Genomic DNA, 25312 nt, shown 5'->3' on the forward strand with positions numbered 1-25312 from the left:
TCCCTTTCTCTTTATGACCTGACTCCAACGTCGCTAAAAAAAATGCCTTTTGCCTTTGCACAAATTGACTCCAGCAAGCTTAGGAAGTGCATTGGCAAAAATATGTGAAGGGCGCATGACATATTTTAATAGAAACATGGATACAAAATAATGTAGATAGTAGATTCCAATAGTTAAGAGAGTCTAGGTATTAAAAGTTCAGATAACATTAACGCATATGTTGGCAAATTCATGTGGTACTTGAACAAAATTTCTTTAAATAAAAGTTGTTGAGTGGCTTTGATTAAAAATTTATTGAAAAATTTTAATTAGTTTTTCATAAAAATTACCAAAAATAATGAAATAAAAGACAAAAAACAGTGTCAAAACTGTAGGGTTGTTCAATTATTTTGTTCCTTCCGAGCTTCCAACACAACCACGTGCAAAAGTATAGAGACGAAAACACCATAAATAAATACGAACCTCGACCGATGACCAAATCATTATTTAATTATCTCCAACTCCGCCACCTTTCACTCCTCAACCACCGCCGGCACATTCCATCTTCAACGCTACTTCACACGCCACGTGTCCCTCTCTGCCACCCCACCACCGGGTCCCACCTCCTTCCGTAGCTCACCAAGTCCAACTATAAGTACAAATTAAACTCCTCTCCCTCTCTCTCTCTTCGCCGTCGCCCACCTGCGATTTTATTTATTTATTTATTTAAGCGAAGCAAAAAAAAGGAAAGAAAGAAAGAATCTTGAGATAATTTCCGTGAATCCGTTACCGACAACACGCTCCAGCTGCAGATCGGCTAACAGGAGCTTTCTCTGACTGATCCAGCATTGCTGACCGTCCGATCGATCTTCCTCCTCCTGATTTCCGACGTTACGAAGCAAAAAAGGTACAAATACGCTTGCATTTCACTCCTCAATTTTCTCGTTCGTGCTCCGAAATTCGCGGTTTCTGGAATTTCTGACGGAAATGGGAGGTTTTATGCAGTGTCCATTGCGTGGATGCGTGTGAGTAATCGGAGTCGAGAATGTCGGGCCCGCTTGATCGGTTCGCCAGGCCTTGTGAGTCATCTCTCATCCCTCTCTCTATAGTGCTTTATCTCTCTAGATTTTTGTCGGTGCGGCTGTGTTCTTGTTGCTGTTGAATGTGTAAGGGTTTTTTGTGTGGTCTTGAGGGGACTGTGATTTTGGATGGGTTTAGTTTTGTTTGCTGAATTTAGGGTTTCTGTTGGGTTGCTGAGAAAATTCGGTGGAAATGAAAAGGAAATCTGAAGAAAGTTTGAATTTTGACTTTCTTTTTCCTCTCATGGTTGTGTATTAGTAAATGGGTGCTCATTTCTCAGGTCAAGACATCAAATTTTACAAATTTGTTGTATTATATTTGTTAATGTTTTCCAAAAACCCTATTCTTATACTTGTTATCAAATGGTTTTACAAATACGGACAATTCCGGCGAGTTTTTTTTTATGTCAATCCTGTTGTTGTTGTGGTGCAGGTTTTGAAGGGTTTTATGGTAGTGATGAGAGGAGAGAGAGGAAGTCTGATTTTGAGAATTCCGAGGATGAGCGGAGGACTAGAATTGGGACTCTGAAGAAGAAGGCGCTAAATGCATCTACCAAATTCAAACATTCTCTCAAAAAAAAGGGCAGTAGGAGAAAGAGTGATGGCCGAGTCAGCTCTGTTTCCATTGAAGACGTTCGCGATATTGAAGAGCTGCAGGCTGTTGATGCATTTCGACAAGCACTAATTTTGGATGAATTGCTCCCAGAAAAGCATGATGACTATCATATGATGTTGAGGTGCTCAGTTGTTCATCTTGCACCATTATATATAATCATTCATACGAATACTTCTGGAAGTTCATAATTTGATAGTATATTAGATTTTGACTGCAGCAAACTGTGCCTTCGAGTGATATACTAGTTTTTTGTTAAGATAAATGGACCAATGATTTAGATTGATTGGGTTTAGTTTTTGTTTTCTAGGGAATAATTGGGGAATGGTACGGTACCATGACAAAAGTAGAGGATTAAGTATCTTCAGTGGTCCTTATTCTCCTTTCTGATTCTGCTTGTTGGAACTTTAGCTTGCATGAGCTTACTCGAGTGTTATTTTCCTAATTGAAATAGGTGCTCTTTAAATGTCATTCATCAGATATAAGGTTTTGTTAAAATTCGTTTGGAGGTAATAAACTTGTAGTTTCTTGAAATATGGTTAATAAGTACTGTGAGATTGGGATTCCCCGATTTAAACTCGAGAACATGTCCTGAAGATAGGGGAGCGATCATTGTAGGTACTTTTGCTTGTATCTGATCAGATAGACATATTTCTATGGTATTAGGAGTGTGGGAGAGAGAAGGGGATAACATGTGTTATAGTTATGATTTCATATCATATAGCGTCATTGTAGAAAAATGTGCTTGTAAATGAATTGTACCAGAGGGCTTCTGTAATATCTGGTATTCTGATTAAGCAAATAATTTATTCTTGTGACTAGCTGGTTCTCAATTCTTAGTCAGTGTGGATGGTTTATCAAGTAAACATCCTTCGTGGATTGTGATTCCCTTATCTTTATCTTAAATCCATGCTGCTTGCATGAGCACTTCAAGTGTAATTGGTTGCTGCCATACTTTAAAAATTGTTTATGCATTCTCACATCTTTGTTTTGTTTAGTTTGATGAAGTTCTGGTAATATTGATTAATATGGTTTCCCATTTTAGACATTAACCTTTAGATGTTACTTACTTTCAGGTTTTTGAAAGCAAGGAAGTTTGATGTTGAAAAAGCCAAGCATATGTGGGCTGATATGCTTCAATGGAGAAAGGACTATAGTGCCGACACTATCATGGAGGTAACTGCGCCTGATAAAATTTGTTTGATTATGCATACTTTTTATTTCTCATTTTATTTACCATGATGTTTTTTTTCTTCAGGATTTTGAATTCAAAGAGTTGAATGAAGTTCTACAGCACTACCCTCATGGGCATCATGGTGTGGATAAGGAGGGAAGGCCCATTTACATTGAAAGATTGGGTAAAGTAGATCCCAATAAAGTAATGCAGGTTACGACTATGGATCGTTATGTGAAATACCATGTCCAGGAGTTCGAGAAAAACTTTGCAATAAAATTTCCAGCTTGCACCATTGCTGCAAAGAGGCACATAGATTCAAGCACTACAATTTTAGATGTTCAAGGCGTGGTATGTTACCTGTAATCAACCATTTCTATAATTACTTTTCATATGAAGTACAATCATAATATCTAATTATTGTATGTTTGTTTGTTTTAATTGTTTCTAGGGATTCAAGAATTTTACAAAGTCTGCACGAGATTTAATTACGCGGTTGCAGAACATTGATAATAACAATTACCCTGAGGTATGCAATCGTATTTGTTTAGAACTTTATGTCATAGCTACTTTTTTATATGGATTGTAAAGCCAATTTTAACACCACCTTTGGACCTTTTATCTATTCATAACTGGTGCAGACCCTGTGTCAAATGTTCATCATTAATGCTGGTCCTGGATTTAGGCTGCTGTGGAACACTGTGAAGACTTTTCTCGATCCTAGAACAACATCAAAGATTCATGTATGGAGAAATTACTTATTCCTTGTATCAGAACTTTTAACGTTTGGGGTTCACTGGAATGTTATGGATTTACCATATTTCTTTGTTTGATTGTATACAACATTTCAGGTTCTTGGAAACAAATATCAGAACAAATTGCTTGAGGTAATCGATGCCAGGTGAGCAGGCTGCAGTGTATCTGTCATCCGTAATGCTATATTTTTGCAATCTTAACACACATAGAAGTTCAGTATAATGTACTTGCTCCAAATGCAATTTGAATCAAGATTGTTGTTCATGTTGAATCATAGTTGAATGTGTTTGTCTGGCAATACAACAGTGTAACCTCTCTGTAAATATAGATACCCAAAGACATATATATGTACATACATATATACATATATATATATATATGCATGTATATGTACGTATGTACATCTAATTTCTATTATTATATTCTATAGTTACAGTTGTCTTTCCTATGTTAAATTTATAATTGCGCATCTCTCAATACTTACAAAGATTTTTCCAAGTATGCAGTGAGTTGCCAGAATTTCTGGGCGGTAACTGTACCTGTGCAGATCAGGGAGGTTGCCTTCGATCTGATAAGGGGCCATGGAAAAACCCTGAGATATTGAAGGTTATATCTTGCCCTCCGGATTTCCTTTCTGCTGCATATTCTTTTTACTTTTACGAGGTATATTGCCATATTTTGGTTACTGAATTGAGCTTGCTTGTGCTCTTTGTTACAGATGGTTCTAAACGGTGAAGCACGACGTGCAAGGCAAGTTGTTAAAGTTCTAAACAGTGAGGGGAAGGTTCTTGCTTATGCTAAGCCACAATATCCTATGGTAAAACTTCTATAGTTTTCAATACTGCACAATAAAAAGTGAGATTATTTTTGCATTAGTTTTTACAATTTATGAGGGGCTATCTATTGAAGCAGGTAAAGGGAAGTGATACATCCACTGCTGAGTCAGGATCTGAAGCAGAAGATATTGCGTCCCCAAAAGCTTTGAAGAATTATTCACATCTTCGATTGACTCCTGTTCGTGAAGAGGTAGGTTTAACCTTTTATTATGTAATGTTACTACTATGATTAATTGATTCATTTTTGGAGTCTTAGAAAGGAGCTTATTTTGTACAGGTAATTGATATGTCTCTTTAAGAGTTGTTGGAAGAAGTTAGGAGAGCATTCTTGTCTGCTTTGTTTGATAGAACAATCTTCTAGATGGGATAGAAGAAATAGAACTTGAGCATTGGCCTTTATACAGTTTAATTTGATATGGAACTCTTACTACAGTACGTTGGTTGTCATCTCTTCCCTCTTAGATCTTCCGCCATAATTCGGAAGGTTAAATTAACTTGCTAGTGTAAATTATAGCGTGGGTTTTCTCATGATAGCTTAATACTTGTAATAGCATTCAAAGGAGAAACTCTAATCAGCAAGAATAGCCTGTAACTTTTTACTCTCTCTATTGATGGCTATATTCATTTGTGTCATTTATGTATTCTTTAATGTGCTATAATTAATATGCAGGTTAAAGCCGTTGGCAAGGCAAACTGCGCAGGTCATTTCTCTGGTTATGATGAATATGTTCCTATGGTTGACAAAGCCGTTGATACTAATTGGAAAAAGCAAGTGGCCCTCCAGAGAACTCATTCTTCCAAAGGTCAGCAAGTCTAGCTTCGTCTTTTCTGCCAAGATATAACATTTTTTAATTTATCCTATTGTTATAGTAGCAACTCAAACTAGTCCACTATGATAAGACTTCACAGCCTCATAATAGTTGAAATTTCATTACATTAATTTACTTTTATAGTGATGGTTATATCTTGTGCCGAATTTCAGATGACATACGATATATTACTTAAATATTATTGTAGTTTCTGCCTTGTAACACTTGTTACCTATATTTGATTGAACTGTTATTTTCTTGTTTTTCTTTTAATTGTTTTGGTACTTGGCCTTATATAAAACAAGAAAGTGAAATTATCTTTCCCATTCAGGGACACTTCCAGTACCTGACACCCCGAAGAATCCAGAAGGAATCCAAGGTCGGATTTTGGTTGCACTGATGGCCTTCTTCATGACTTTCCTCACTCTCTTCCGCTCAGTGGCTTCCCAAGTAACTAGGAAGCTTCCTGATGCATTGGTCAATCACAATCAAAATATTCCGGAAAGCACTTCTGATGAAGCAAACAAGGAAGAGGGTCGTCCTCCCTCACCAACATCACCAATTACAGGGACAGATCTTCTCCCCACTGTACTGAAAAAGCTGGTGGAGCTTGAGGAGAAGGTTGGCATGCTTGAAGCTAAGCCATCCGAGATGCCTTATGAGAAAGAGGAATTGCTGAATGCTGCTGTTTGTCGGGTGGATGCCTTGGAAGCCGAGTTAATTGCTACTAAAAAGGTATAGAAGCTTTATTTGATTCGTGGTAAAGTGGGTGCCTTCAACCCGTGAAATCATATTACTGCCTTGGAAAAATTTCAACTTGTCAATACTATTGCATGAGTGCCCTACTCGATTTGTTATTTTCTTTAAATTTTTTGTGTTTGCATCTCTCCACATGACATATTTAAGGGGATTGATTGCATTTATTTTGCATCTCATTGTGCATATACGGCTATTTATGTTAAGGCACCCATGACGGCATGAGTGCTTCTTGGTTGTCACTTGACTTAGTTTCGGTAATTAAGAATGATGCATATATTGACGGTGTTTCTTATGGAGCAGGCTCTGCACGAGGCTTTAATGAGGCAAGAAGAGCTTCTGGCCTATATTGACAGGGAAGAAGACGCCAGGCTCCGGGTACGTTAACCATAAAGTCTATCTATGAAAATGCATATTCTTCTTTTTCGTTTCCGTGGGTTGGGTTCAAGAGTTTTGAGACATTTTCTTGCTCCTTGTCATCAGAAAAAGAAGTTTTTTTGCTGGTAGAGGTGGTTGCTGTTGAAGAGAGACACATATATCATCGAAATGATGCCCATTCTGTCTACTGAGAATCATACGGAACTGACCGTTGTGTTTATTTTCTTGAAAGAAGTTTGTGCAGTTTTTATTTGCTTAATCCGATAACGTTTCCGGGAAATGTTGGAAATGTTGGAAATGTTGGGAGTGAGTTAACTAACCAGAGATTTTATCATATTATGGCTTATGTGGTGCACGTTTTATCAACAATAGATAGAAAATTAAGCAAGTGGCCCTTTACCACTGATGAAAAAGAGTTGAGCCCTTACATGACAGTGTGGGTTCGAATTCGTCAGTGATTAATCTAACACCTAATCTAATAAAAGCTATCATTTGACCCAAAAAAAATGGAAGGAAAAAAAAGAAGAGAGAAAATTAACCCCAAAAAAACCATCTTAGAAGTTTTACATCAGGCAGAAGAGATGCTAGGTCGCCCGATTGGAGGGAGAGATTTATAGGGCGTATGACCAAATAATTCTATAATTCTTGCTTATCACCAGTTTTATTTAAATGGAAAGTTTTTTTACATACTTTTTGTAGTTTCTTACACTTCGTTTTTCTTCTTTTCTAGCCATCGGATTGGATAAGTCAAACAGAATAAACGGTCAGGAATAAATAGGGGTGTATAAGAGACTAAAAATGATGTGTTTTTCATTTTCTTAAATCTTCTCCCTCTCATTACTTGCTAGGTTGGTCACGCGATAAAAGAGATATGTAGTTATGTAAAATCAATAGATATATGTAGTTACGTAAACTCGGTAATAGGGAAGAACATGTAGCACATTCGAGGAGAAATGCTTTTGTCAGACCTTTTGGAAAGAATTTTTGGTTTGAGGTCTTTTGCACTGAAGGACCTTTCGAAAAAATAAATGAAATTATGACAATGTGAAAAATGATTTACTTTGAGTTGTTAGACAATGTGAAAAAAAAAATCATGCTATTATATAATTTAGTTGTAAATTATGATAACTCGTCTGCTCGTTACAAAATGCATGATTCAATGCATTCAAATTAACCTAGATTACTAATTGGGTGTTGACAATCCGTAAAAATCGGTATATATTACCGTTAACCTATATAAATTAATAGCCTTAATATGAAGAAAAATCTATTAAATTATGGAAAATTAAATAATCGATAAATTAATAAAACTAATTAATAACCTATTAATTTATCACTGTATTCTTTATTTTCTTAAATATTATACATTGTATTTAGATTTTTGTTTTTAAGAACTAAAAATTCTATGTATTTGTTTAACCAAATAAAATTCATGATTTACTTATTTCTCCAAAATAAATTGCACATTGTAAAGCTAAAGCGGTGCCATGTTTACGCAAAATATAGACAAACTTTGAAAGAAAGGCACACTGCACAGTAATGTACAAAAGCTTTATAAGTTACAGTACCAAACTAGCAAACATAGAACCGAATGCATTCCACAACGCATCCGTAGGGGAGCTGACAATCGAACCACCGCCGCCACCAACAGCTAACCCTCAACGTTACTTCATCTGTTCATCCAGAGCTTCAAATCCAATAGCCGGAGCGATCACCACCCTACCAAGAGAAGGGGTTCTGCAGTCACAGTTCAAAAAACAACCATGTCAAAACACTTTTCCACGTCTGATATTTGTAGTGGCATGTTTACGCAATGGGCATCGATTTTGGTACTCTTCTTTTCAACCATCTGCACTCCAAACTGAATATTTTATACGCAAGTGAGGAGTGCAAAAGGCCATAAGTAGAGCTGGTTAAGCAGTAGAAGGGTAATAATTAGGTCACTTACAAACTTCTTCTTCTTCTTCTTCTTCTTTTTCTCAAGGTTCGCTATAAGCTCGTCCTGTCGAACAAGGGTGTCCTCAAGCGCCTGCAAAAAGCAAAACAAAAACAAAATGTACATGTTCACCTTTAGTCAGTTTTCTCTTGATATAGATTTTCCTGTTTCGGTTTCATTTTTCTTTTGGGAATGCCAACATCAACGCCAAAAGACATGAATGTCATGACGATTTACCTTCTTTGTTGATGACAGCTCTTGTTCCAAGGTGTTGACGCGGTTCAGAGCAGCATTCAACATCTCCTCTTTGTCAGGTGGCATGACTGCTGGTTTCGAGCTGAGAGCATACAGCTTCTCCTCCAGTTCGGCCATGCGCTTCATCATGTTCATGTAGTCAGTGCTGGAGATGGCAGGCGCAGGCAACGGTTGGCCTTTAACCACCACCCCATTGTAGTAAACAGGGCTGCCATACCGGGCAGCATCAGTGAGTTTTCTTGGCATGCTTCGTGTGAATTGAATCATGGCGACAATTCCCATGATGAAGGCCATGAGTCCAGACAGTAACTGATTGGTTAGTCCATCAGGAACCTTGCGAGTATCATGCACAGGGAATCCTTCTGTAGGAAATTCATCATAATGAACTGACTTAGGCCAATTTGCATCAACAGTCTTGTCAACCATCGGTGCAAAGTTGTCATACTCATAGGCCTGATTGCCCTTGTCTGCGATTGAAACCTGCAAAATACAAAGAAAATGAGAACATCCACAGATAAATGCGACATGGTCCATGGAACAGCACCATCTGCACTACTTTTGAAAGGGGTAGCAAAAACTGAATAGAGATCTATATGATAATGAAGGTCTGCTAAGCTTACCTTTTTAAGCAGATGAGAGGGTCTTCGATACTCCACTTGAAAATGCACATCAACATCTGGAACGGTTTTTGATTTGAAGGAATCATATCTCTTCATGTGGTTGTAGCATACAAAAATCAAACAGATATTAGGCAATTGATCATTGAAAAAAATAACCAAAAAAGACAGTTTGAAGAGAGGCCATAATTACACCAAAGCTCAAAGATCTGAGTACCTTTGAGGAGGCATTCTCATCTTCAGAAATTATCTTCTCCTCAATGCCGGATAAAGATTTCCTCGGGCATTTGGCCGCACCATCATGAACCATCTGGCTCATCGAAACAACTGATTTTAATCCTTTGTTCATATTAACATAGAAGATACTACAGTCAAACAGAAACAAAACAGTAGTAAATCACCTTCATTATGTCTGGATCATTCCACGGGCCCTTATCCGAGCGCATACAACCACCCTTATCAGCACAAGTACAAGTGCCACCTAGAAACTCTGGCAGCTCACTGTTGCAGATTTTAACGAAAACACTTTATGACAGAATATGAAGCTAATACGATATTACGTTACCAAGCAAATATGTAGAGCACAATGTGAATCAGGAACGGAAACACGTGATGACAGAATATGAAGTTAATACGATGTTACGTTACCAAACAAATATGTTACAGCACAATGTGAAACAGGAATGCTAACAATATAGAGTTGGAGATGTATGAAAAATTGAACCGAATTCCAAGGAAATATATCTTGCCCTAGTGGAAACTTACCTGGCATCAATTATTTCAAGCAGCTTGCTCTGGTATTTGTTTCCGAGAACCTGATGGGTAATCATCAACTCGTTTAACACCATTACCATATCAAAATCGTAAATCAGCAGTAGGTTACGGTAAACAAAAGATGAATGCTTACATTGATTTTTGCAGTGGTCTTTGGATCAAGGAAAGATTTCACAGTGTTCCATAAGAGTCTAAATCCGGAACCAGCATTGATGATGAACATACGGTTGAGGCTCTACAATGAAGAAAGCTTTCGATCACGTCATAAAACAACAAAACTGGTTTTCTTGCTAGGTAAACCAAGAAAGCTTGTTGCACAAGAATTGAAATGACATTTACAGGATACCTCAGGATAGTTGCCACCATCAATATTCTGAAGGGTCTGGATGAGGTCCCTTGCAGATTTGTTGAAATTTTTAAGCCCCTGCACATCAATTACACGAACTCACGATTACTTCTTTTGCAATCAAAACAAGGGAAAAAGAAAAATCAAAGTATCTAGCTATGTTTACTAACCACTCCTTGGACATCAAGAATAGTGGTGCTTTGATCAATATGCTTCTTTGCTGCAATGGAACATGCAGGGAATTTACAGACAAAGGTCCTCTCAAACTCCCGAACATGGTACTTCAAGTAACGCTCCATTGTTGTCACTTGCATCAGCTTGTTAGAATCAACTTGACCAAGTCTCTCAATGTAGACAGGTCGTCCATCCTTATCAACTCCGTGATGTCCTTGGGGATAGTACTTCAAGACTTCATCAATTTCCTTGAAATCGAAGTCCTAACAAAATAATCGAAGGAGAAATTTACGGCATCTGGACAGTAGTCAATAAAGGCATAAGGTAAGTTAAAAAAAAGAAGCGTTAAAATACCTCCATGATGGTGTCAGCACCAAATTCCTTTCTCCACTGAAGCATATCAGTCCACATTTGCTTTGCCTTCTCAATGTCAAATTTCCTGGCCCTTAAAAATCTTTTCCACCATACAAGAAAATAGCAATTTAGTCATAATCGTTTAGAGAAACTGGATACCTCAAATCGTTAACGCTGGCCAAAAGATGGACTATAAGTTACCTTAGCATCATATGATGATCATCGTGTTTTGCAGGCAGTAGTTCTTCCAAGATTAGTGCTTGGCGAAATGCGTCCACTGCTTGTAGCTCCTCTGCATCAATGTTATCCTCGATTGGGACGGACATCACCCTGCTGCTTCTTCGTCCCTTCTTAGTAAAGGAATGCTTAAACTTGGTGGAGGCATTGATTGCCTTCTTCTTAAGAGTCCCAAGCCTTGTTTTCCTCTCATCCTCGGAAGTTTCTTCGTGAACTGCAGAGAATAATTGCAGACAAAGATTGAGATAGAATGAAAATGTAGGCACAAATGTTTGATTGTTAATTATAACTTACCAGGTTTAAGGTGTCGGTCGACGGATGCAGGCATAGGGTCACACATGGTTGATATCTTGCAAGGTTGCTCTACCGCTTTGAGACAGCCAAAGGATAGGAGGGTTAAGCACTCATATATCACAACTTGCTCAAACTAGAGCCCTCGGAGGATATACCCTACACCAACAACTTTAGTTCACCCAAAAACGAAAACAAAGTTAGAACACCAAACCTTGAATTAATCTTGTTCTCATGCATTTAAAGGGTACTTATGTTCGATACAAATACTTGCATTGCCAAACTATGAATTTAGACCGCATCGTGAAAGAATCAACATGATCAGTGTTTCAGATTCACAGTTTGACAACATAAGCACCGAAAGTATTGAAATTAACGATTGAGAAATTAGAAAAGAGGAAAAACAAGAGATTAGGTGTGTAGAGAAGAGAGGGAGGTTGAGAGAACGAAGAAGAAGAAGAATACCTTTTTGGCAAGAAATGTAGGGAGGTAAGAGAGAAAGTGGTGAAGCATATATATGACCCGAATTAATCTCTAGAAGTGGAGGGCCAGACAGACAGAGAGGATGACATGACTTATTTAGTAAAGAAAGATTGACACCAATAAAAGGGAGATTTTGTTTTCATTTTTTTCCCCATTGACATGGTCGTCTCTGTGCATTGCATTGCTTGACCAGTTTTTGCTGTTTTTGGTGGCCTGCGGCTGCGAAATGCAAGCCACTCCTTTCAATATCTTTTCCTTTTCCCGCACAAGTTAACTAACTTTTCCCAACGGTCATCCTTCTTTTTCCACGCAAAACCTACTACTATTTTTGTTTGAATATCAATATACCAACTTTTTTGGTTAATAATATATCTTATAAAAATAAAAATAAAAATTATAGAGTTGCGATTTTAGGATAATGACTTAATTTGATATGTTGATTTAATCGAACGAAAAATTGTAGATGTGGGCATAGCCACATTGGTGAAAGTGAATGTGATTTTATATCGTATTTTATACTGTTATATTTTTAATGTGAAATTTTTGTATAAGATGCATAATAACCACCAAGGGATGACCCAATGGTTGTCAACGAATTCCACGTTCGTATTCTACTAGGCACGTTTTGAGTTCGATTCTTGGTACTGGTAGATCACACGATGGTGTTCAAGAGAACACTAAAATACATGTGTGAGTCTTCCCTGTCTCTTAAAAAGTAGACTATCATGGCAAGTCACTAACATGTCCCCTTTTTAAGTAAAGAGTAGAAGGAGCATAACTCGTTGAAATTGCTAGAGTCAAAACTGACACCTTGAAATTATGAGGATCTTTGTGGAACCTTACGAAGAAACTAGCAACTGAAATATTGCATTTGTACTTTGGTATTATATAAAAGAAGGAAAACTCTGCGATATTCGTATTGAAGCTGTGTTAGCAATCCATTGACAATTAAGCAAAGGCGATGATGAAATATTTTCATTTCTTACTGGGGAGAAGAAATAATTCAAACTCGAGAGAATCATTGAAATGAAAATACCGATAAATTAAGACCTTATTAATTAATGAATTTTTTTTTTTGAACAAACCATAGTATTTATACTAAGGGGATGGGGGAGTGGGCTAAACCTTACAATAGGCTTGCCATAATAATGTGGTTCAACTTTGCATTTGGTGATAATCAAACTTAAAACCTCTTACTAACAAGTGAGGAGAAATACTACTAAACCGTAGTACTAAGTGGCAATTTCATTTAAATATAAACGGAAAAATATGTTACTTGGTGTTTTTGCTTATCGGTTGTATTTTTGCTATTGAAGGAAGCTCATCGGTTGTATTTTTGCTTATGCTCCTTGGTGTTTTATGCTTTTATTATACTAGTTACTTTGAGTTTACTTGCATCATAAGTAATATAAGTCATAAAATATTAGGTTGATCTCAAATCGTATTGAAATCCTACTTTTAAATTAGACAATCACATTTTTAAATAGTATTGACTACAACAATTATGAATATATAGATTAAAGAAACAAATCGTGGGAATATATATGAGTTACTTCCCTAGACTTGCATACACACTCATTGCTCAATCACCCCCTAAAATTGTTGTTAAACATGATTTTTTACTACTTTCCTCAATAATTATAAGGGAATTTCAATAGGAAGGGCTTCTTCAAACTTTTTATTAATAAAAAATTATTTAATCATTTTAATTAATGAAAAGGAGTTTAAAATTTAATGATAATGACTTAAACTTTAATGAAAATGACGTTTAATATATAAAACACAAAATAAAAAAAAAAAACTGGCACACAGGACCCCTAGCCCCATCACACACACACACACACTCTCTCTCTCTCCTCTCCCTCACTGCTTCTTAAAATGAACACTAACTATTTCTTAAACTGAATCTGGGTACTAAACTATTTCTTAAATTGACTATTTCTTAAATTGAATAATGGTACTATTTCTGAACTAAACACGGGTTGGCGTGCGTCTTGCATGCGCTTTTGGTTGAGTTTTTTTTTTCTTTTGTCTTTATCATTAAATAAAGTTATTATATGATTTTTGGTTAAAATTCAAAATTTTGAAGTCTTTTTTATTATTATTTTGTTATTATTATAAAGCATCTCTAACGACTAATCATATTAAATTGACCTACATGTTATACATGGAAACGAAAATGTTTGCTCTTTTGGACGTAGTTTAATTTGTGTCATTTGCTTCTAGGGTTTATTCTATTTGTAGTCATCAGTTGGTTGTTGAAGTTTAGAGGAGAAAGTCAACCACTTTTCTTCTTTCTTATAAGATTTTGGAAGTTGTAGCCCCAAAAAGAGTCACGTATATATCTCTAGTTGCCAAGTGTGGTTCTCCACTAAGTTTTCATTCATCGTGGTGGTTTGCAATTGTTTGCCCGCTGCTGAATTAATTAGGGTAGGAAATTAAAGCGTTAATGTGCCAATCATGGACTTAAGTCAAATATTTGAGCTATGTGATGTGATGCTATAAGATGCTTTCATGTTGACTTGTGGCAATTTTTGGTGACACTATTGTTACAAAAAATATAAGGTTATGAGTTAAGACTTGTTGGTTAGGATAGTGACTCACTTTCTTGCACTTGAGTTTTAATCCCTCTTTAGAGTTTTGTTCACCAAAAAAAATATTGACAACATAAATATTAGATATTGACCGCTATTGGAAAACTGATTACTTAAGTAATTGCGGATTGAAAATGATCTTTTTTTTGCCAATTTTTCAATATGGATGTACTTATGTACTCATAAGCATCAATGAAAGAAACTTAATAAATTTCTAATATGCAAATTATTTCACCTACATTATTAAAAAGTTTCTCTAGATATTGTTTCAGAACTAGAAAAAATTATATGAATTTTGGATACGAAGGGTTATATATCAAAAGATGGAAAGAAAAAAAACTGAGGAAGGTAAAAGAATTTTGTTGGAGAAAACCAGTGTCAAATAAGCAAAGGAAAGAGAAGCGACACGAGATCTGAAACTGTGAACTTGAGCTTAAGTACGTATTATTTTTCTTCATCTCAAAACTGGAATATTCATTATATGAAGCTATCATAATTGCAGAAGCATTACTTGCAATGCACGGAAAGACCGAACTAAACTAAACTAAAATCCAGTTCCGCAGCCGTAGATTCATCTTCTGTATTTCGCATGACTGAGCCAAATTCTGCAATTGTATTGCAGTCCTTCCAAATACCCCTGCAATGGTTTTCCGATAGCTGTTGCGCCCTACGAGGCTCTAATGGTTATTCCAATCCGTAGATGTGCATGTTTTTCCTTTCCTTAATAGCTGCATATATCTGCATACATTTGGTTTTATTTTCACATTATATTTGACTATTTGTCAAGATACCTTCATTTACTTTTTCGAATAATAACACCAATCTTTATTTCGACAACAAATACAGACATATATACGATAAATACAATTTTCGTTAATTTTGTTAAACAAATACAACATGTACATTCAATCTCAACATGTCCTCAAATTCTTGTGGGTTTCAGTTCTGATTTGGTATCGTCTGGGGCTAGAGGTACAATTTGTTACTTGGTGGAGCACTGTATGGTGGATGTCTTGGTCACGACTGCTAGTGAGTCGTGGTATAGAGGAAGATGTCGTAAAATGCCTCGCAGCCTCTGATGGTAATTCCAAACTATAGGATTGGTTCATACGTATATTTGACCACATGTTGAAGGAATGAAGTGAACAGGCATGGATCACGGAAAGTTTTTTGTTTTTGTTATTTTGGGTATTTGTGGTTGCAGGCTGTGTGAGTGATATATTGTTTCATGTTTCTGAAACATTATAAAGAACAACCCAGTTTACCATCCCCAGGCTTAGCAGGTGGCGTCGCATTGTTAAAGTTGCTGTACTGACACCTTCCTGCTGCCCAGCCACCTCTAACCATTGACATAGTGGAAGATATATATGTTAGAAGGTGAAACAAACGGGGCCTTAATTCCTTGCTAGCTTGTCATTGCAGCGGCTGATTATCATCTTCAGACGGGAATAATCATCCTCGGAACATCACATTTGCAACTCCAATTTATTTCGCACGAATTTGATGGCAGTGATTTTGGAGCTCAGCCCGACGAGGCTATATCGTATGGGAAAATAAAAGCTTCTGCTTTGAAATGGTCTCAACCATATACTTTCTTCGATCAGCATTGCCTTTTAGATGGTTTTTCTCTTCAATTAAATGTTGTTGAACGAGGCACTGCTACAATTGCTTTCCCGCTGCTACCTGCTGGTTGCTGAAACATTTGCCAAGAACTCGATCAGAACTTAATGCAGTATTAAATTTGGTCGCGAAGATTTTGACGAGGATGCAAGAGGCAGCAAGCAACCCTAGTTACTCAAGTATGTGTGTTTTGGGTTACTACTTGAGCTAATTGGATGCAAAATTCATCCGAAGAACATTTATAACCATTTTTCTCGAATTCACGTAGATTGCTCCAAAAGTTCACTATTCATGACTCAACTGGAGAAAGACTTGTGCAGAATCATTCACGGAAACAGCAAAGGATTAGCACCTGGTGCAGTGAGGCTCTGGACTTGACACCCAATTCCGGTTCACTTTCTTGGCAACCAAGGAAGAGAGAAGCGTTTAGGGAAGAGAGGAATCAAGAGGGTACGTACAGAGCGTGTCAAACCAAGCAAGCAAGAACAAAAACGTGAGCGTAGAGAAACTAAAAACCGCATCTAATCAAATATTTGGTACAAGTTTTTGCTTTTTTACAAGAGTTGAAACTGTGGACTAGACCCTAATTACTATTTTCTTTTATCTCAAAACTGAAATTCTGTTTATATGAAGACATTACAATTGCAGAAGAGTTACTTGCAATGTACGGAAAGATCCACAAAGGACCCTCCTCCATCCATATGTTCTCTCCATAATCACATACAAGTGCAAACCAAATTAAACTAAATCCCGTTCGCAGCCATAGATTCATCTTCTGTGTTTTGCACGACCAGGCCAAATCCTGCAATATCCTCTGCAAATCCTGCAATATCTTCTGTGTTTTTTTGTTTGCTGAAAATTACCCCTTTCATGGTTTTTCGTTAGCTGCCAATGTCGCGCCCCATGAATCTCTAATAGTTGTTCCAAACCCTAGGTGCATGTTTTCCCTTTCCTTGATAGCTGCATCCATATACATTTGATCTTATAAAACAACTCAGGAGGAGGCTCTTACTTTTTTGAATGAGTACTCTGCATATTCTGGAGGGTGGTTTTCCGTTGCTAATTTGGAGCACCTCAACTAATGACAATGCCTGCTGTTATAAAACCATTGGCAAGGTAGAATTCCAGTCATTCCAAATAGCGAAACACAGATAACAAATGCTATTTCATCTCTCCAGAGAACCACACAAGCCGGAGCCACTAAGTCCACCACACTAGATAAATGTTTTTACATTGATCATGTCACCAACAGAATAAGCCCTGCAATTACAGTCCAAAACACAAGAAGGTGAAAACATAAACTTGCAATAGATCTGATATACAAATAAACTTGAACTGGCTAAGCAATTATTACGTAATTAGTTACATACAGATTTCTTTTCCTTGTCAACGGAGGCTAAAAGCTCCTCTTGTTTATGGCGGGCTTCCTCAAGTGCCTGGAAAAATGAAACAAAAGAAAACGTGTAAGTTTTCTTTTCCTAGCTTCAATTTTAACTGCAATAATAGAATTGAAAAATATCAAGACATTACCTTCTTGGCTTCTGTCAGCTCTTGTTCCAAAGCATTGACGCGGTCAAGAGCAGCCTTTAGCTTTTCTTCTTTCTGCGTCTCAACCTTGAAAACCATTCGCACAAAAAGAAAATGTATATCGTTATGTTTATTATTGTCTTGATTTCGATCTTTCTTTTTCTGGTATAAACTTCAATAACAGAATTCAAAAATGTCAAGATGACTACTTGCTTGGTTGAAGATAGCTCTTGTTCCAAGGCACCGAGTCGATTCAGAGCAGCATTCAGCCTTTCTGCCTCTCGTTCAGTTCCCTTGCTAACCATTGGATCAACATCGTCATATCCCATTGGATACATTCTCGGAATTGAAAGCTGAACAAGATGAAGCAAATTAGTATATCAAACAATAAAGCCCAGCAAGTGCCAGGTCCAGAATTTTATATCTACGGAGGCAAAGTTGAACTATAATAAGACTAAAATGTTGAGAGAGAGAGAGAGAGAGAGAGAGAGAGAGAGAGAGAGTTTGTGTTAACTAACTGATAAGTATGCGAAAAAGATAAAAGGGCCATGCTTACTTCTTCAGGCACAGAAGAGAGATAGTCCCCATGCATTTCAGCCTCTAAAAACGTATCTGAGCAGAAAGAATCCATTCTCTTCATGTAGTAGCACGCCAAGAGAAAATAGAAACATAAGGAAAGTCAGGAAACTGAACATTTATGAAAACTGAGGCAAGACGGTTTGAAAAAAGGCCATAAACACACAAAAATGAAAAGGCAAACTTGAGCCAAGGTCTGAGTACGTTTGTGCAAGCCTTCTCATTTTCGGAGATTAACTTCTCCTCTTCAGAGACTTTCTTCTCCTCTGCAGAGATTTTCTTCTCCTCTTCAGAGATTTTCTTCTCCTCTTCAGAGATTTTCTTCTCCTCAGAGATTTTCTCTTCCTGTTTCTCCTGTTTCTCCTGATTCTCCTGTTTCTCCTCTTTCTTCTCCAGATCGCCTGAAGTGTTGCTCGTGCATTTGGCCTCACGAATACTCTGAACCATCTGCCTCAACAAAGCAACAGATTTAGAGATCTTTTGTTCACATTAGAATATGAATTAGGATAGATAAAAGGTATCACAACAAATAAATTTCAATTACTTGCTGATAACGTCAGGTAGTTTACCACTATCCCCAAAGGAAAAGCTGTTAAATTGTTGGCAAACATTTATTTAATATTCCACTACTCTCCCTCACGTATAGACTCTCTCCAGCACTAAAATAGAGAGGTAAATGCAGGTGTCCGACTAAGGCTGTTGGTTTACCATATTTCCAAAAGCTTAAGTTGTTACATTATGCGTCAAGAATTATTTCATATTCTAACTGTCAAAATCACCTTCATTATTTCTGGATCGTTCCACGGGCCCTTATCAGAGATCATGCAGCTACCCTTATCGGCACAAGTGCAACTACCACCCAAAAACTCTGGTAGCTCACTGCAGGTTTAATAGAAAAAAGAGTATTATAAGTTACAATAGGAAGTTTAATTAGCTTAGATTGAACTAGATATATACTAAAATGTTCCTAGAACAACACTTACGTAGCTTCAATTATTTCAAGCAACTTGCTCTGATATTGATTTCCCAGAACCTAATTCATAATCATCAGTCATCAACTCATTTAGCAACAGTACAAGATCAAATTTTAAACCAATTGACTAGTTTAGAGTGAACAAAGGACAAAAGCTTACATTGATTTTTGCAGTGGTCTTGGGATCAAGGAAAGATTTGACGGTGTTCCATAAGAGCCTAAATCCAGAACCAGCATTGATGATGAACATACGGTTCAGGGTCTATGTTAAACAAAAAGTTCAATCAGCGCCACAGAATACAAAAACTACCTTTCATGATAGGAAAGCAATCCAAGAAGCTTGATTCATGTAAACTTGAAATCATACAGCTTTTTACAGGATACCTCAGGATAATTGTCACCATCGACCTTCTGAAGGCGCTGAATGAGTTCCCTTGCAGATTTATTTAAACTTGTAAGCCCCTGTGGATCAAGTACACACATAAATACCACATGTCATGTTTGACACCACGCTAGTTAGATCTAACCAGAAGATCTCCACCAATTAATACATGAATTAAAGTATCAGTTTGTCTACAGAATAATTGGGTATCTCCAATTGTCCTGAATTAAGATAGTTTTCACGTACCACTCCTTGGACATCCAGAATAGTGGTACTCTGATCAATGTGCTTCTTTGCTGCAACGGAACAGGCGGGGAATTTACAGATAAAGGTCCTCTCAAACTCCCGTATGTGGTACTTTATATACCGTTCCATTGTTGTCACTTGCAGCAGCTTATTAGAATCAACTTGACCCAGTCTCTCAATGTAGACAGGCCGCCCATCCTTATCAACTCCATGATGCCCTTGTGGATAGTATTTTAAGACTTCATCGACTTCCTTAAATTCGAAGTCCTTAGCAAAAAAAACAAAAGGAGAAACTTCAGACAAACAATAGCTACTCCAACTAAACCATCTCCACTATATTCCAACTTCAACATAAGCATTAAAAACTACCTCCATAATAGTGTCAGCACCAAATTCCTGCCTCCACTGGAGCATGTCAGACCACATTTGCTTTGTTTTCTCAACATCAAATTTCCGGGCCCTTAAAAATCTGCACCATCATACAACAGTATAACAAACAACCTATTCATAACCGCATGTAGCAACTCAGGCATCAAAAACTGTTATTGCCAATCAAAACAGAGATTAAGTAACCTTAGCAACATATGAGAATCGTCATGTTTCGAGGGCAGTAGTTCTTCGGATACAAGTATTTGCCGGAATTCCTGAGCTGCCTTGAGCTCCTCGGCATCAATGCCATCGTCTATAGGGAAAGACATTACTTTACTGTTCCTTCGACCCTTACTGAAGGAGTTTGTAATCATGTTTGCTGCCTTCTTGAAAGACATAAGCTTTGTTTTCCTCTCATCCTCAGAGTTCTCATCTACACACGAGTAATAAAAAATAAAAAATAAAAAATTGACCCACAAACACAGATGTCTCTCTTGTTCTTTTCCATTTTCTCCTATACATTTATCTTCTCTGCATCGCTCCAATTTTATCGGATGTCCGAACAAAATGCAAAAACAATTCACATAGCAAACACAAAATTCATATGAATTGGGAGAAACCCAATCAATTATGTTGTATGACAAACCAAATCAATCAAAACTCAAACTATGAAATTATAAATGTAACCAAAACAATTTCAATTCGAAATTACTAACTATCAACTTGTAAAGTAATGGGTATATTCTTGAACATTTTTCTCTATAAATATATAAAGAAGAGAAAATAATGGCTTTCAAGTTTCAACTCACCCAGCTGTGTTAAGTTTTGATTAAGGAAATCAAATCTTGATATTCTTCTGTAAAAAATGTATGGGGCTGAAACCAAAATTCTGAATACATGACCGCCAAACATGGTGGTTCACGGATCCCAAAGGCAAAGGGCCCTGACTATTTGGTGGAGAAGAACATGCCTCCCCTCCTCAGCCACAAGAAGGAGACTAAGAGATGGAGGGAGGCACATTTTCCTGCACTAGAGGTGGTCTGGAGGCCACAAAGGTGGCGCGTGGATTTCACAGGCCGCTCCCGGCGCATGGAAACGATGTCACAGCGGCGGTAACGCAATCTCACACGCGCCAAATAGGAATCTTTTTGTGTTTCTTATTTTGGAAACCAGTGCAGCGGGCGGATATCTCTTTCAGGTCCCCCTTGTGGAAATGATATATCTATCTAGTTGCAAACGTTTGTTTGTTTGTTTTGTTTTTTTTTTTTTTTTTTACTTTTTTTTTAATTTTATTTTTTTGAGTTCTTTTGTTTTTTGCTATGATCTAGTTGTAATGTTATATTCTTCAAATTATTGTATTTTTAATACACGTCATACATTGTTTGGATGTGATAATTTGAGACTGTTTTTAGAATGGAGTACGATTTTCTCTCCTTTTTTTTTTCTCTTCTTTTTTCTTCCTCTTATTTGAACAATCATTATTATGTCACGTTAACATTTTATATTAATTTTTTTATTGAGAGAGAGATAAAATGAAAAGTGTGGGAGGAGGGAAATAGGAGGGCATTGGAGGGGAATAAGATAAGAAAGAATCCTACTCCTTTTAGAATACCTATAACCGCTTTTAGGTAGCTAAATGTGTTAGTGGTTTTATTTGATAGTAAAACTTAACTATTTTTTGTCATATAAGCGTTTTCTGAACAAGCAAATGTTAAGTGATACTTGAAGTGCTTTTTCAAAAAGCACTATGATTTTTTTATATACAGACTCAACATCTTTCTAATATAAAACACTTCTAACAAAACTTTTTTTTTTATGTAAAGAAGTGTTTTCGATAAAAGCATTACCTAATGAGCCCTAATAAGATGGAAATTTTAAGTTCTAAGTGCTAAAATAGTGAGTACAAGACCTTCAATGAGGCAAATCCATAAGCATTTGCTTAACATGAAATGTTTTGTCTTAACATATACTTTAAGATGAGATCAGTGTTTGAAATATCCTAGATATGCTCGATATTTCCATAGAAATATTAAAAAAATCAGGGAACAATATGGAGGGAGTAAAGTGTACGTTTCACCGCATATCCCTGATACTTTCGGAAATCAGTCAATTTCCTCGATATTTTATGCATCCTTGCAGAAATTTCGTAAAGAAATTTATAGACTAGTGGTCAAGTTTTCTTCTTCGTTTCTTTTTTTATTATGTGAATTCAGTTTTCAATCTATCATATATTTGGAGAGTGCAATTGGAAAGTACTACGCAAGAAGGCCTAATCAAAATGAAAGATGAAGATTGATTATCATTTTAACTACATGAACTTATGCATTCTATATGGTATTAGTTTAATTCAATAAAACTTGTGTTGTTTTCATGATGAAAGTTTCAATTAAGTTATGTATAATTTATTTGTTCTAGTGAAATGTTTTATTTTAATACTTGTCATTAGAAGGAAGTTTTCCTTCTAACATATCACATACTTATTTTTTACATAGTATCTAATTATTAATTATTAATTCATACATGTGTTATGGCTTCATATGACATTCCCTAAACAATAATTTCATGTTTTCATGTTTTTTTTAAAATCAAATTTTCATCAATTCTATGGAAGGCAACCAATATCGATATTTGATATCGGATATATCTATCGATATTTCTGCAACATATCAATATTTCCATCGATACTGATATTTTGAACACTGGATGAGACTCGATAGAAAGCTAATCTTAGAGAATGTTGACAACTCTATGTCACCTCTATAATAGTCCTATGCAAGTTTTAGGCAAGCGTTAATGATTGAACAAGAATTCATATAGTTGTCTTCACATATCTAAGATGAGACTTGATAGAAAGCTAATCGTAGGGGCGTTTGTTACACCTCCTTAGGAGGGACTGGCTTGGACTAGCTTAAATAAGACTATAATCCTGCGTTTGGTAGGTTCTTGGACTAAAATAAATGGGACTTGCCCCGACTAAGAATCCTTCCACGCTTCGCTAACCCTCGCTATCTAATCCCAAGCTTTCCCATGGTGTTAAGGCAGACTAGAAAGGAAACGAGGCCAACATCCCCAATTCCCAACTTTCACTCTAATCCCTTCGTGCTCTGTTTATTCTTCTGCGGTGCCGTCACCATGGCCAAGTTGTGGGTTGCTGCACCACCCAAGTACCCAACCCAACCTTCAAAGAAACCCGTCAATAGCATTCAACCATCCAGAAGGCAAGCAAACAATTTCCATGGAATTTTATCGAATATTTGTGAAAGAAGAACAAAAATTGAGGAAAGAAAAAGGCGCAATACTCCGCCTTCTTCTTATGTGCAAATCACTATTGTCAGTAGACAATACGGCCAAAATCGGTGTGTCGATGGCGACCTATTGTCGTCGAACGGTACATCGAGAAGCGGATCAATAGAGGTTAGCGATGAAGGTTGGGGGTTTTTAGGGATCAAGAGGTTAGCGATGAAGGTTTGAGATGGGTTTTTGAAGTCTTAATTAATTTGAGAATCCGGGTTGTCTTGAATAATAGTGTGATCTGGGTTTGTGAAATAAGCATTGATTGTTAGCTTGGAATTTTACGAATTCAATTGGAGGTTTTCATAATTTTCTTTTATTTTTAATAGAAAATAAATTAAAATATAATAATAATAATAATTTATTGTTAGTCCAGTTTCTTAGTCCGACACTGCACCAAACGATTCACTAAGCTAGTCTAGCTTAGTCTAGTCTAAGCTAGTCCAGCTTAGTCCCTGAAGCTAATCCAGTCTGAGATAATCTGATGCAACAAACGCATCCTTAGAGAATATTAACAACTGTCACATTTATAATAGATGTGAATTTCAGGCAAGCGTTGATGATTGGACTAGGATTCGTATAGGGTATATGCCCTGTGAGGAATAGTTATATTCCCAACCCTAATAATTATGCTTTATTTAACCAAAAATATGTCATCAATATGATATCAGTCTCTACTTTAGCATGTTTACTGAGAACAATTTTATTTTGATACAATAATATATTTACATTACCAGGTAAGAGAATAATTAGTATCAAACTCGTCATCTATGAATATGTTAAATGCAAGACACTACAAGATCTTTTGGGACTCACAGCCAGTAACATTATTATCGACACAACCTATATAATTAAGCACATTTAAGTAAGCGAGGTATATTGGGTAAAGTTACTGAGAGGAAGCTCAGGAAGGTGATGTTAAAAATAAAATGGTAGAAATCAATGACATGCAAATTATCTCTTAATTTAACCATAAGAAAGAGACTAGGTAGGTGAAGGATGGGAAATTACAAATTACAGTTTCTTCTCTGCAATCTTCTTGCCATTCTAGTACTGTTTACTAGTTTTGCGTTTCTGCTCCGGGCAACTAAATCTTTGACCAGAACACCAAGATAAACCCTAAACCTAAATATGTAATGTGCATTTATTTATATTTAAATCTCTAATATATACAAGATGAAACCCTAATTCTAAGAACTCCAAAAGTATTGTGTGTAATTCAACATTCAGAAGATCACACACAGATATATATATAACCATCGATTTACGTAAGGTCTTGGAATTGGATATATCTATATCACAAGGTGCTCAAACTCAAACTAGAGACCGTCGGGGGATATACCTACCGATAACCTAATTGTACACCAAAACAAACACATAAATAAAAAAATACAAAAATCCAAACAATTTTGTTATTAGCATGCTTTCAAATCATTTAAAATGAAACTAACATGATCATGACGGAAAAAATGGGTAACCTAACCATGGAGGTTGAAGATTTTGGATTGATCGAATGCAGGAATTCAAGAATACAAGAGAATTAATACCTTTTGACAAGAATGTAGGGGTTAAGTGGGGCTAATAACTTCAGTGATTGAGCACTACACCCCCACATCCATGGACAGAGTTCGACTATCGCCCTCCTCCGCCCTTCTTCCGCCTTAGACCTTCTTCGTATCCAAAAAAAAAAAACAAGGATGTAGAGGGTAAGAGATAGAAGTGGTAGGCATACATATGACCCGTATTAATCTCTGAAATTGAATGGCTAGAGAGGAGCAATGAGGATTTTGTTTCATTTTCCATTGACATGGTCTCTTCTATGTTCCCACTTTTGGGTTTCTGTTGGCAAAGAAGGAGAGTATGTGAATAAATGCGATAATTACGGAG

The 25312-nt window shown here is 36.6% G+C and overlaps 3 protein-coding genes across 8 annotated transcripts; 1 reads left to right on the plus strand and 2 right to left on the minus strand.

The window, feature by feature from the left end:
- Window positions 1-426: 426 nt before the first annotated feature.
- On the plus strand, window positions 427-6714 carry LOC103440374 (phosphatidylinositol/phosphatidylcholine transfer protein SFH8-like). 4 transcript variants are annotated; one of them, XM_070806846.1, is made up of 15 exons: window positions 427-886; window positions 985-1058; window positions 1492-1795; window positions 2748-2847; window positions 2930-3196; window positions 3297-3374; window positions 3487-3588; window positions 3697-3746; window positions 4108-4207; window positions 4320-4418; window positions 4511-4627; window positions 5108-5240; window positions 5578-5981; window positions 6306-6380; window positions 6486-6714. In XM_070806846.1, the coding sequence occupies exons 2-15, from the start codon at window positions 1025-1027 to the stop codon at window positions 6507-6509; spliced, it is 1887 nt and encodes a 628-aa protein (XP_070662947.1). In that variant the 5' UTR covers window positions 427-886; window positions 985-1024; the 3' UTR covers window positions 6510-6714. The 4 variants fall into 4 exon arrangements, with proteins under 4 accessions (XP_070662947.1, XP_008377272.1, XP_008377273.1 ...); XM_008379050.4 differs by having other exon boundaries at window positions 479-886; window positions 4514-4627; XM_008379051.4 differs by having other exon boundaries at window positions 505-886; window positions 5590-5981.
- A 1156-nt stretch (window positions 6715-7870) lies between these two features.
- Window positions 7871-12068, minus strand: LOC103440373 (phosphatidylinositol/phosphatidylcholine transfer protein SFH3-like). 2 transcript variants are annotated; one of them, XM_008379048.4, is made up of 14 exons: window positions 11830-12068; window positions 11368-11535; window positions 11038-11287; window positions 10837-10936; window positions 10479-10745; window positions 10309-10386; window positions 10096-10197; window positions 9954-10003; window positions 9590-9689; window positions 9406-9498; window positions 9192-9281; window positions 8554-9051; window positions 8329-8409; window positions 7871-8117 (listed from the first exon to the last, which is right to left on the minus strand). In XM_008379048.4, exons 2-14 carry the CDS (start codon window positions 11411-11413, stop codon window positions 8100-8102), a joined length of 1773 nt encoding a protein of 590 aa, XP_008377270.1. In that variant the 5' UTR covers window positions 11414-11535; window positions 11830-12068; the 3' UTR covers window positions 7871-8099. The 2 variants fall into 2 exon arrangements, with proteins under 2 accessions (XP_008377270.1, XP_008377269.1); XM_008379047.4 differs by lacking the exon at window positions 11830-12068 and having other exon boundaries at window positions 11368-11702.
- A 4493-nt stretch (window positions 12069-16561) lies between these two features.
- On the minus strand, window positions 16562-25111 carry LOC103440372 (phosphatidylinositol/phosphatidylcholine transfer protein SFH1-like). Of its 2 annotated transcripts, none has more exons than XM_008379045.4 (14): window positions 24973-25111; window positions 20339-20567; window positions 20135-20234; window positions 19766-20032; window positions 19522-19599; window positions 19298-19399; window positions 19148-19197; window positions 18944-19043; window positions 18369-18611; window positions 18145-18222; window positions 17798-17941; window positions 17592-17675; window positions 17432-17497; window positions 16562-17321 (listed from the first exon to the last, which is right to left on the minus strand). In XM_008379045.4, the coding sequence occupies exons 2-14, from the start codon at window positions 20530-20532 to the stop codon at window positions 17304-17306; spliced, it is 1524 nt and encodes a 507-aa protein (XP_008377267.1). In that variant the 5' UTR covers window positions 20533-20567; window positions 24973-25111; the 3' UTR covers window positions 16562-17303. The 2 variants fall into 2 exon arrangements, with proteins under 2 accessions (XP_008377267.1, XP_008377266.1); XM_008379044.4 differs by lacking the exon at window positions 24973-25111 and adding an exon at window positions 20944-21345.
- Window positions 25112-25312: the final 201 nt, after the last annotated feature.

This window comes from Malus domestica, chromosome 10 (assembly GCF_042453785.1).
Source record: "Malus domestica chromosome 10, GDT2T_hap1".
Taxonomy (NCBI): Eukaryota; Viridiplantae; Streptophyta; class Magnoliopsida; order Rosales; family Rosaceae; genus Malus; species Malus domestica.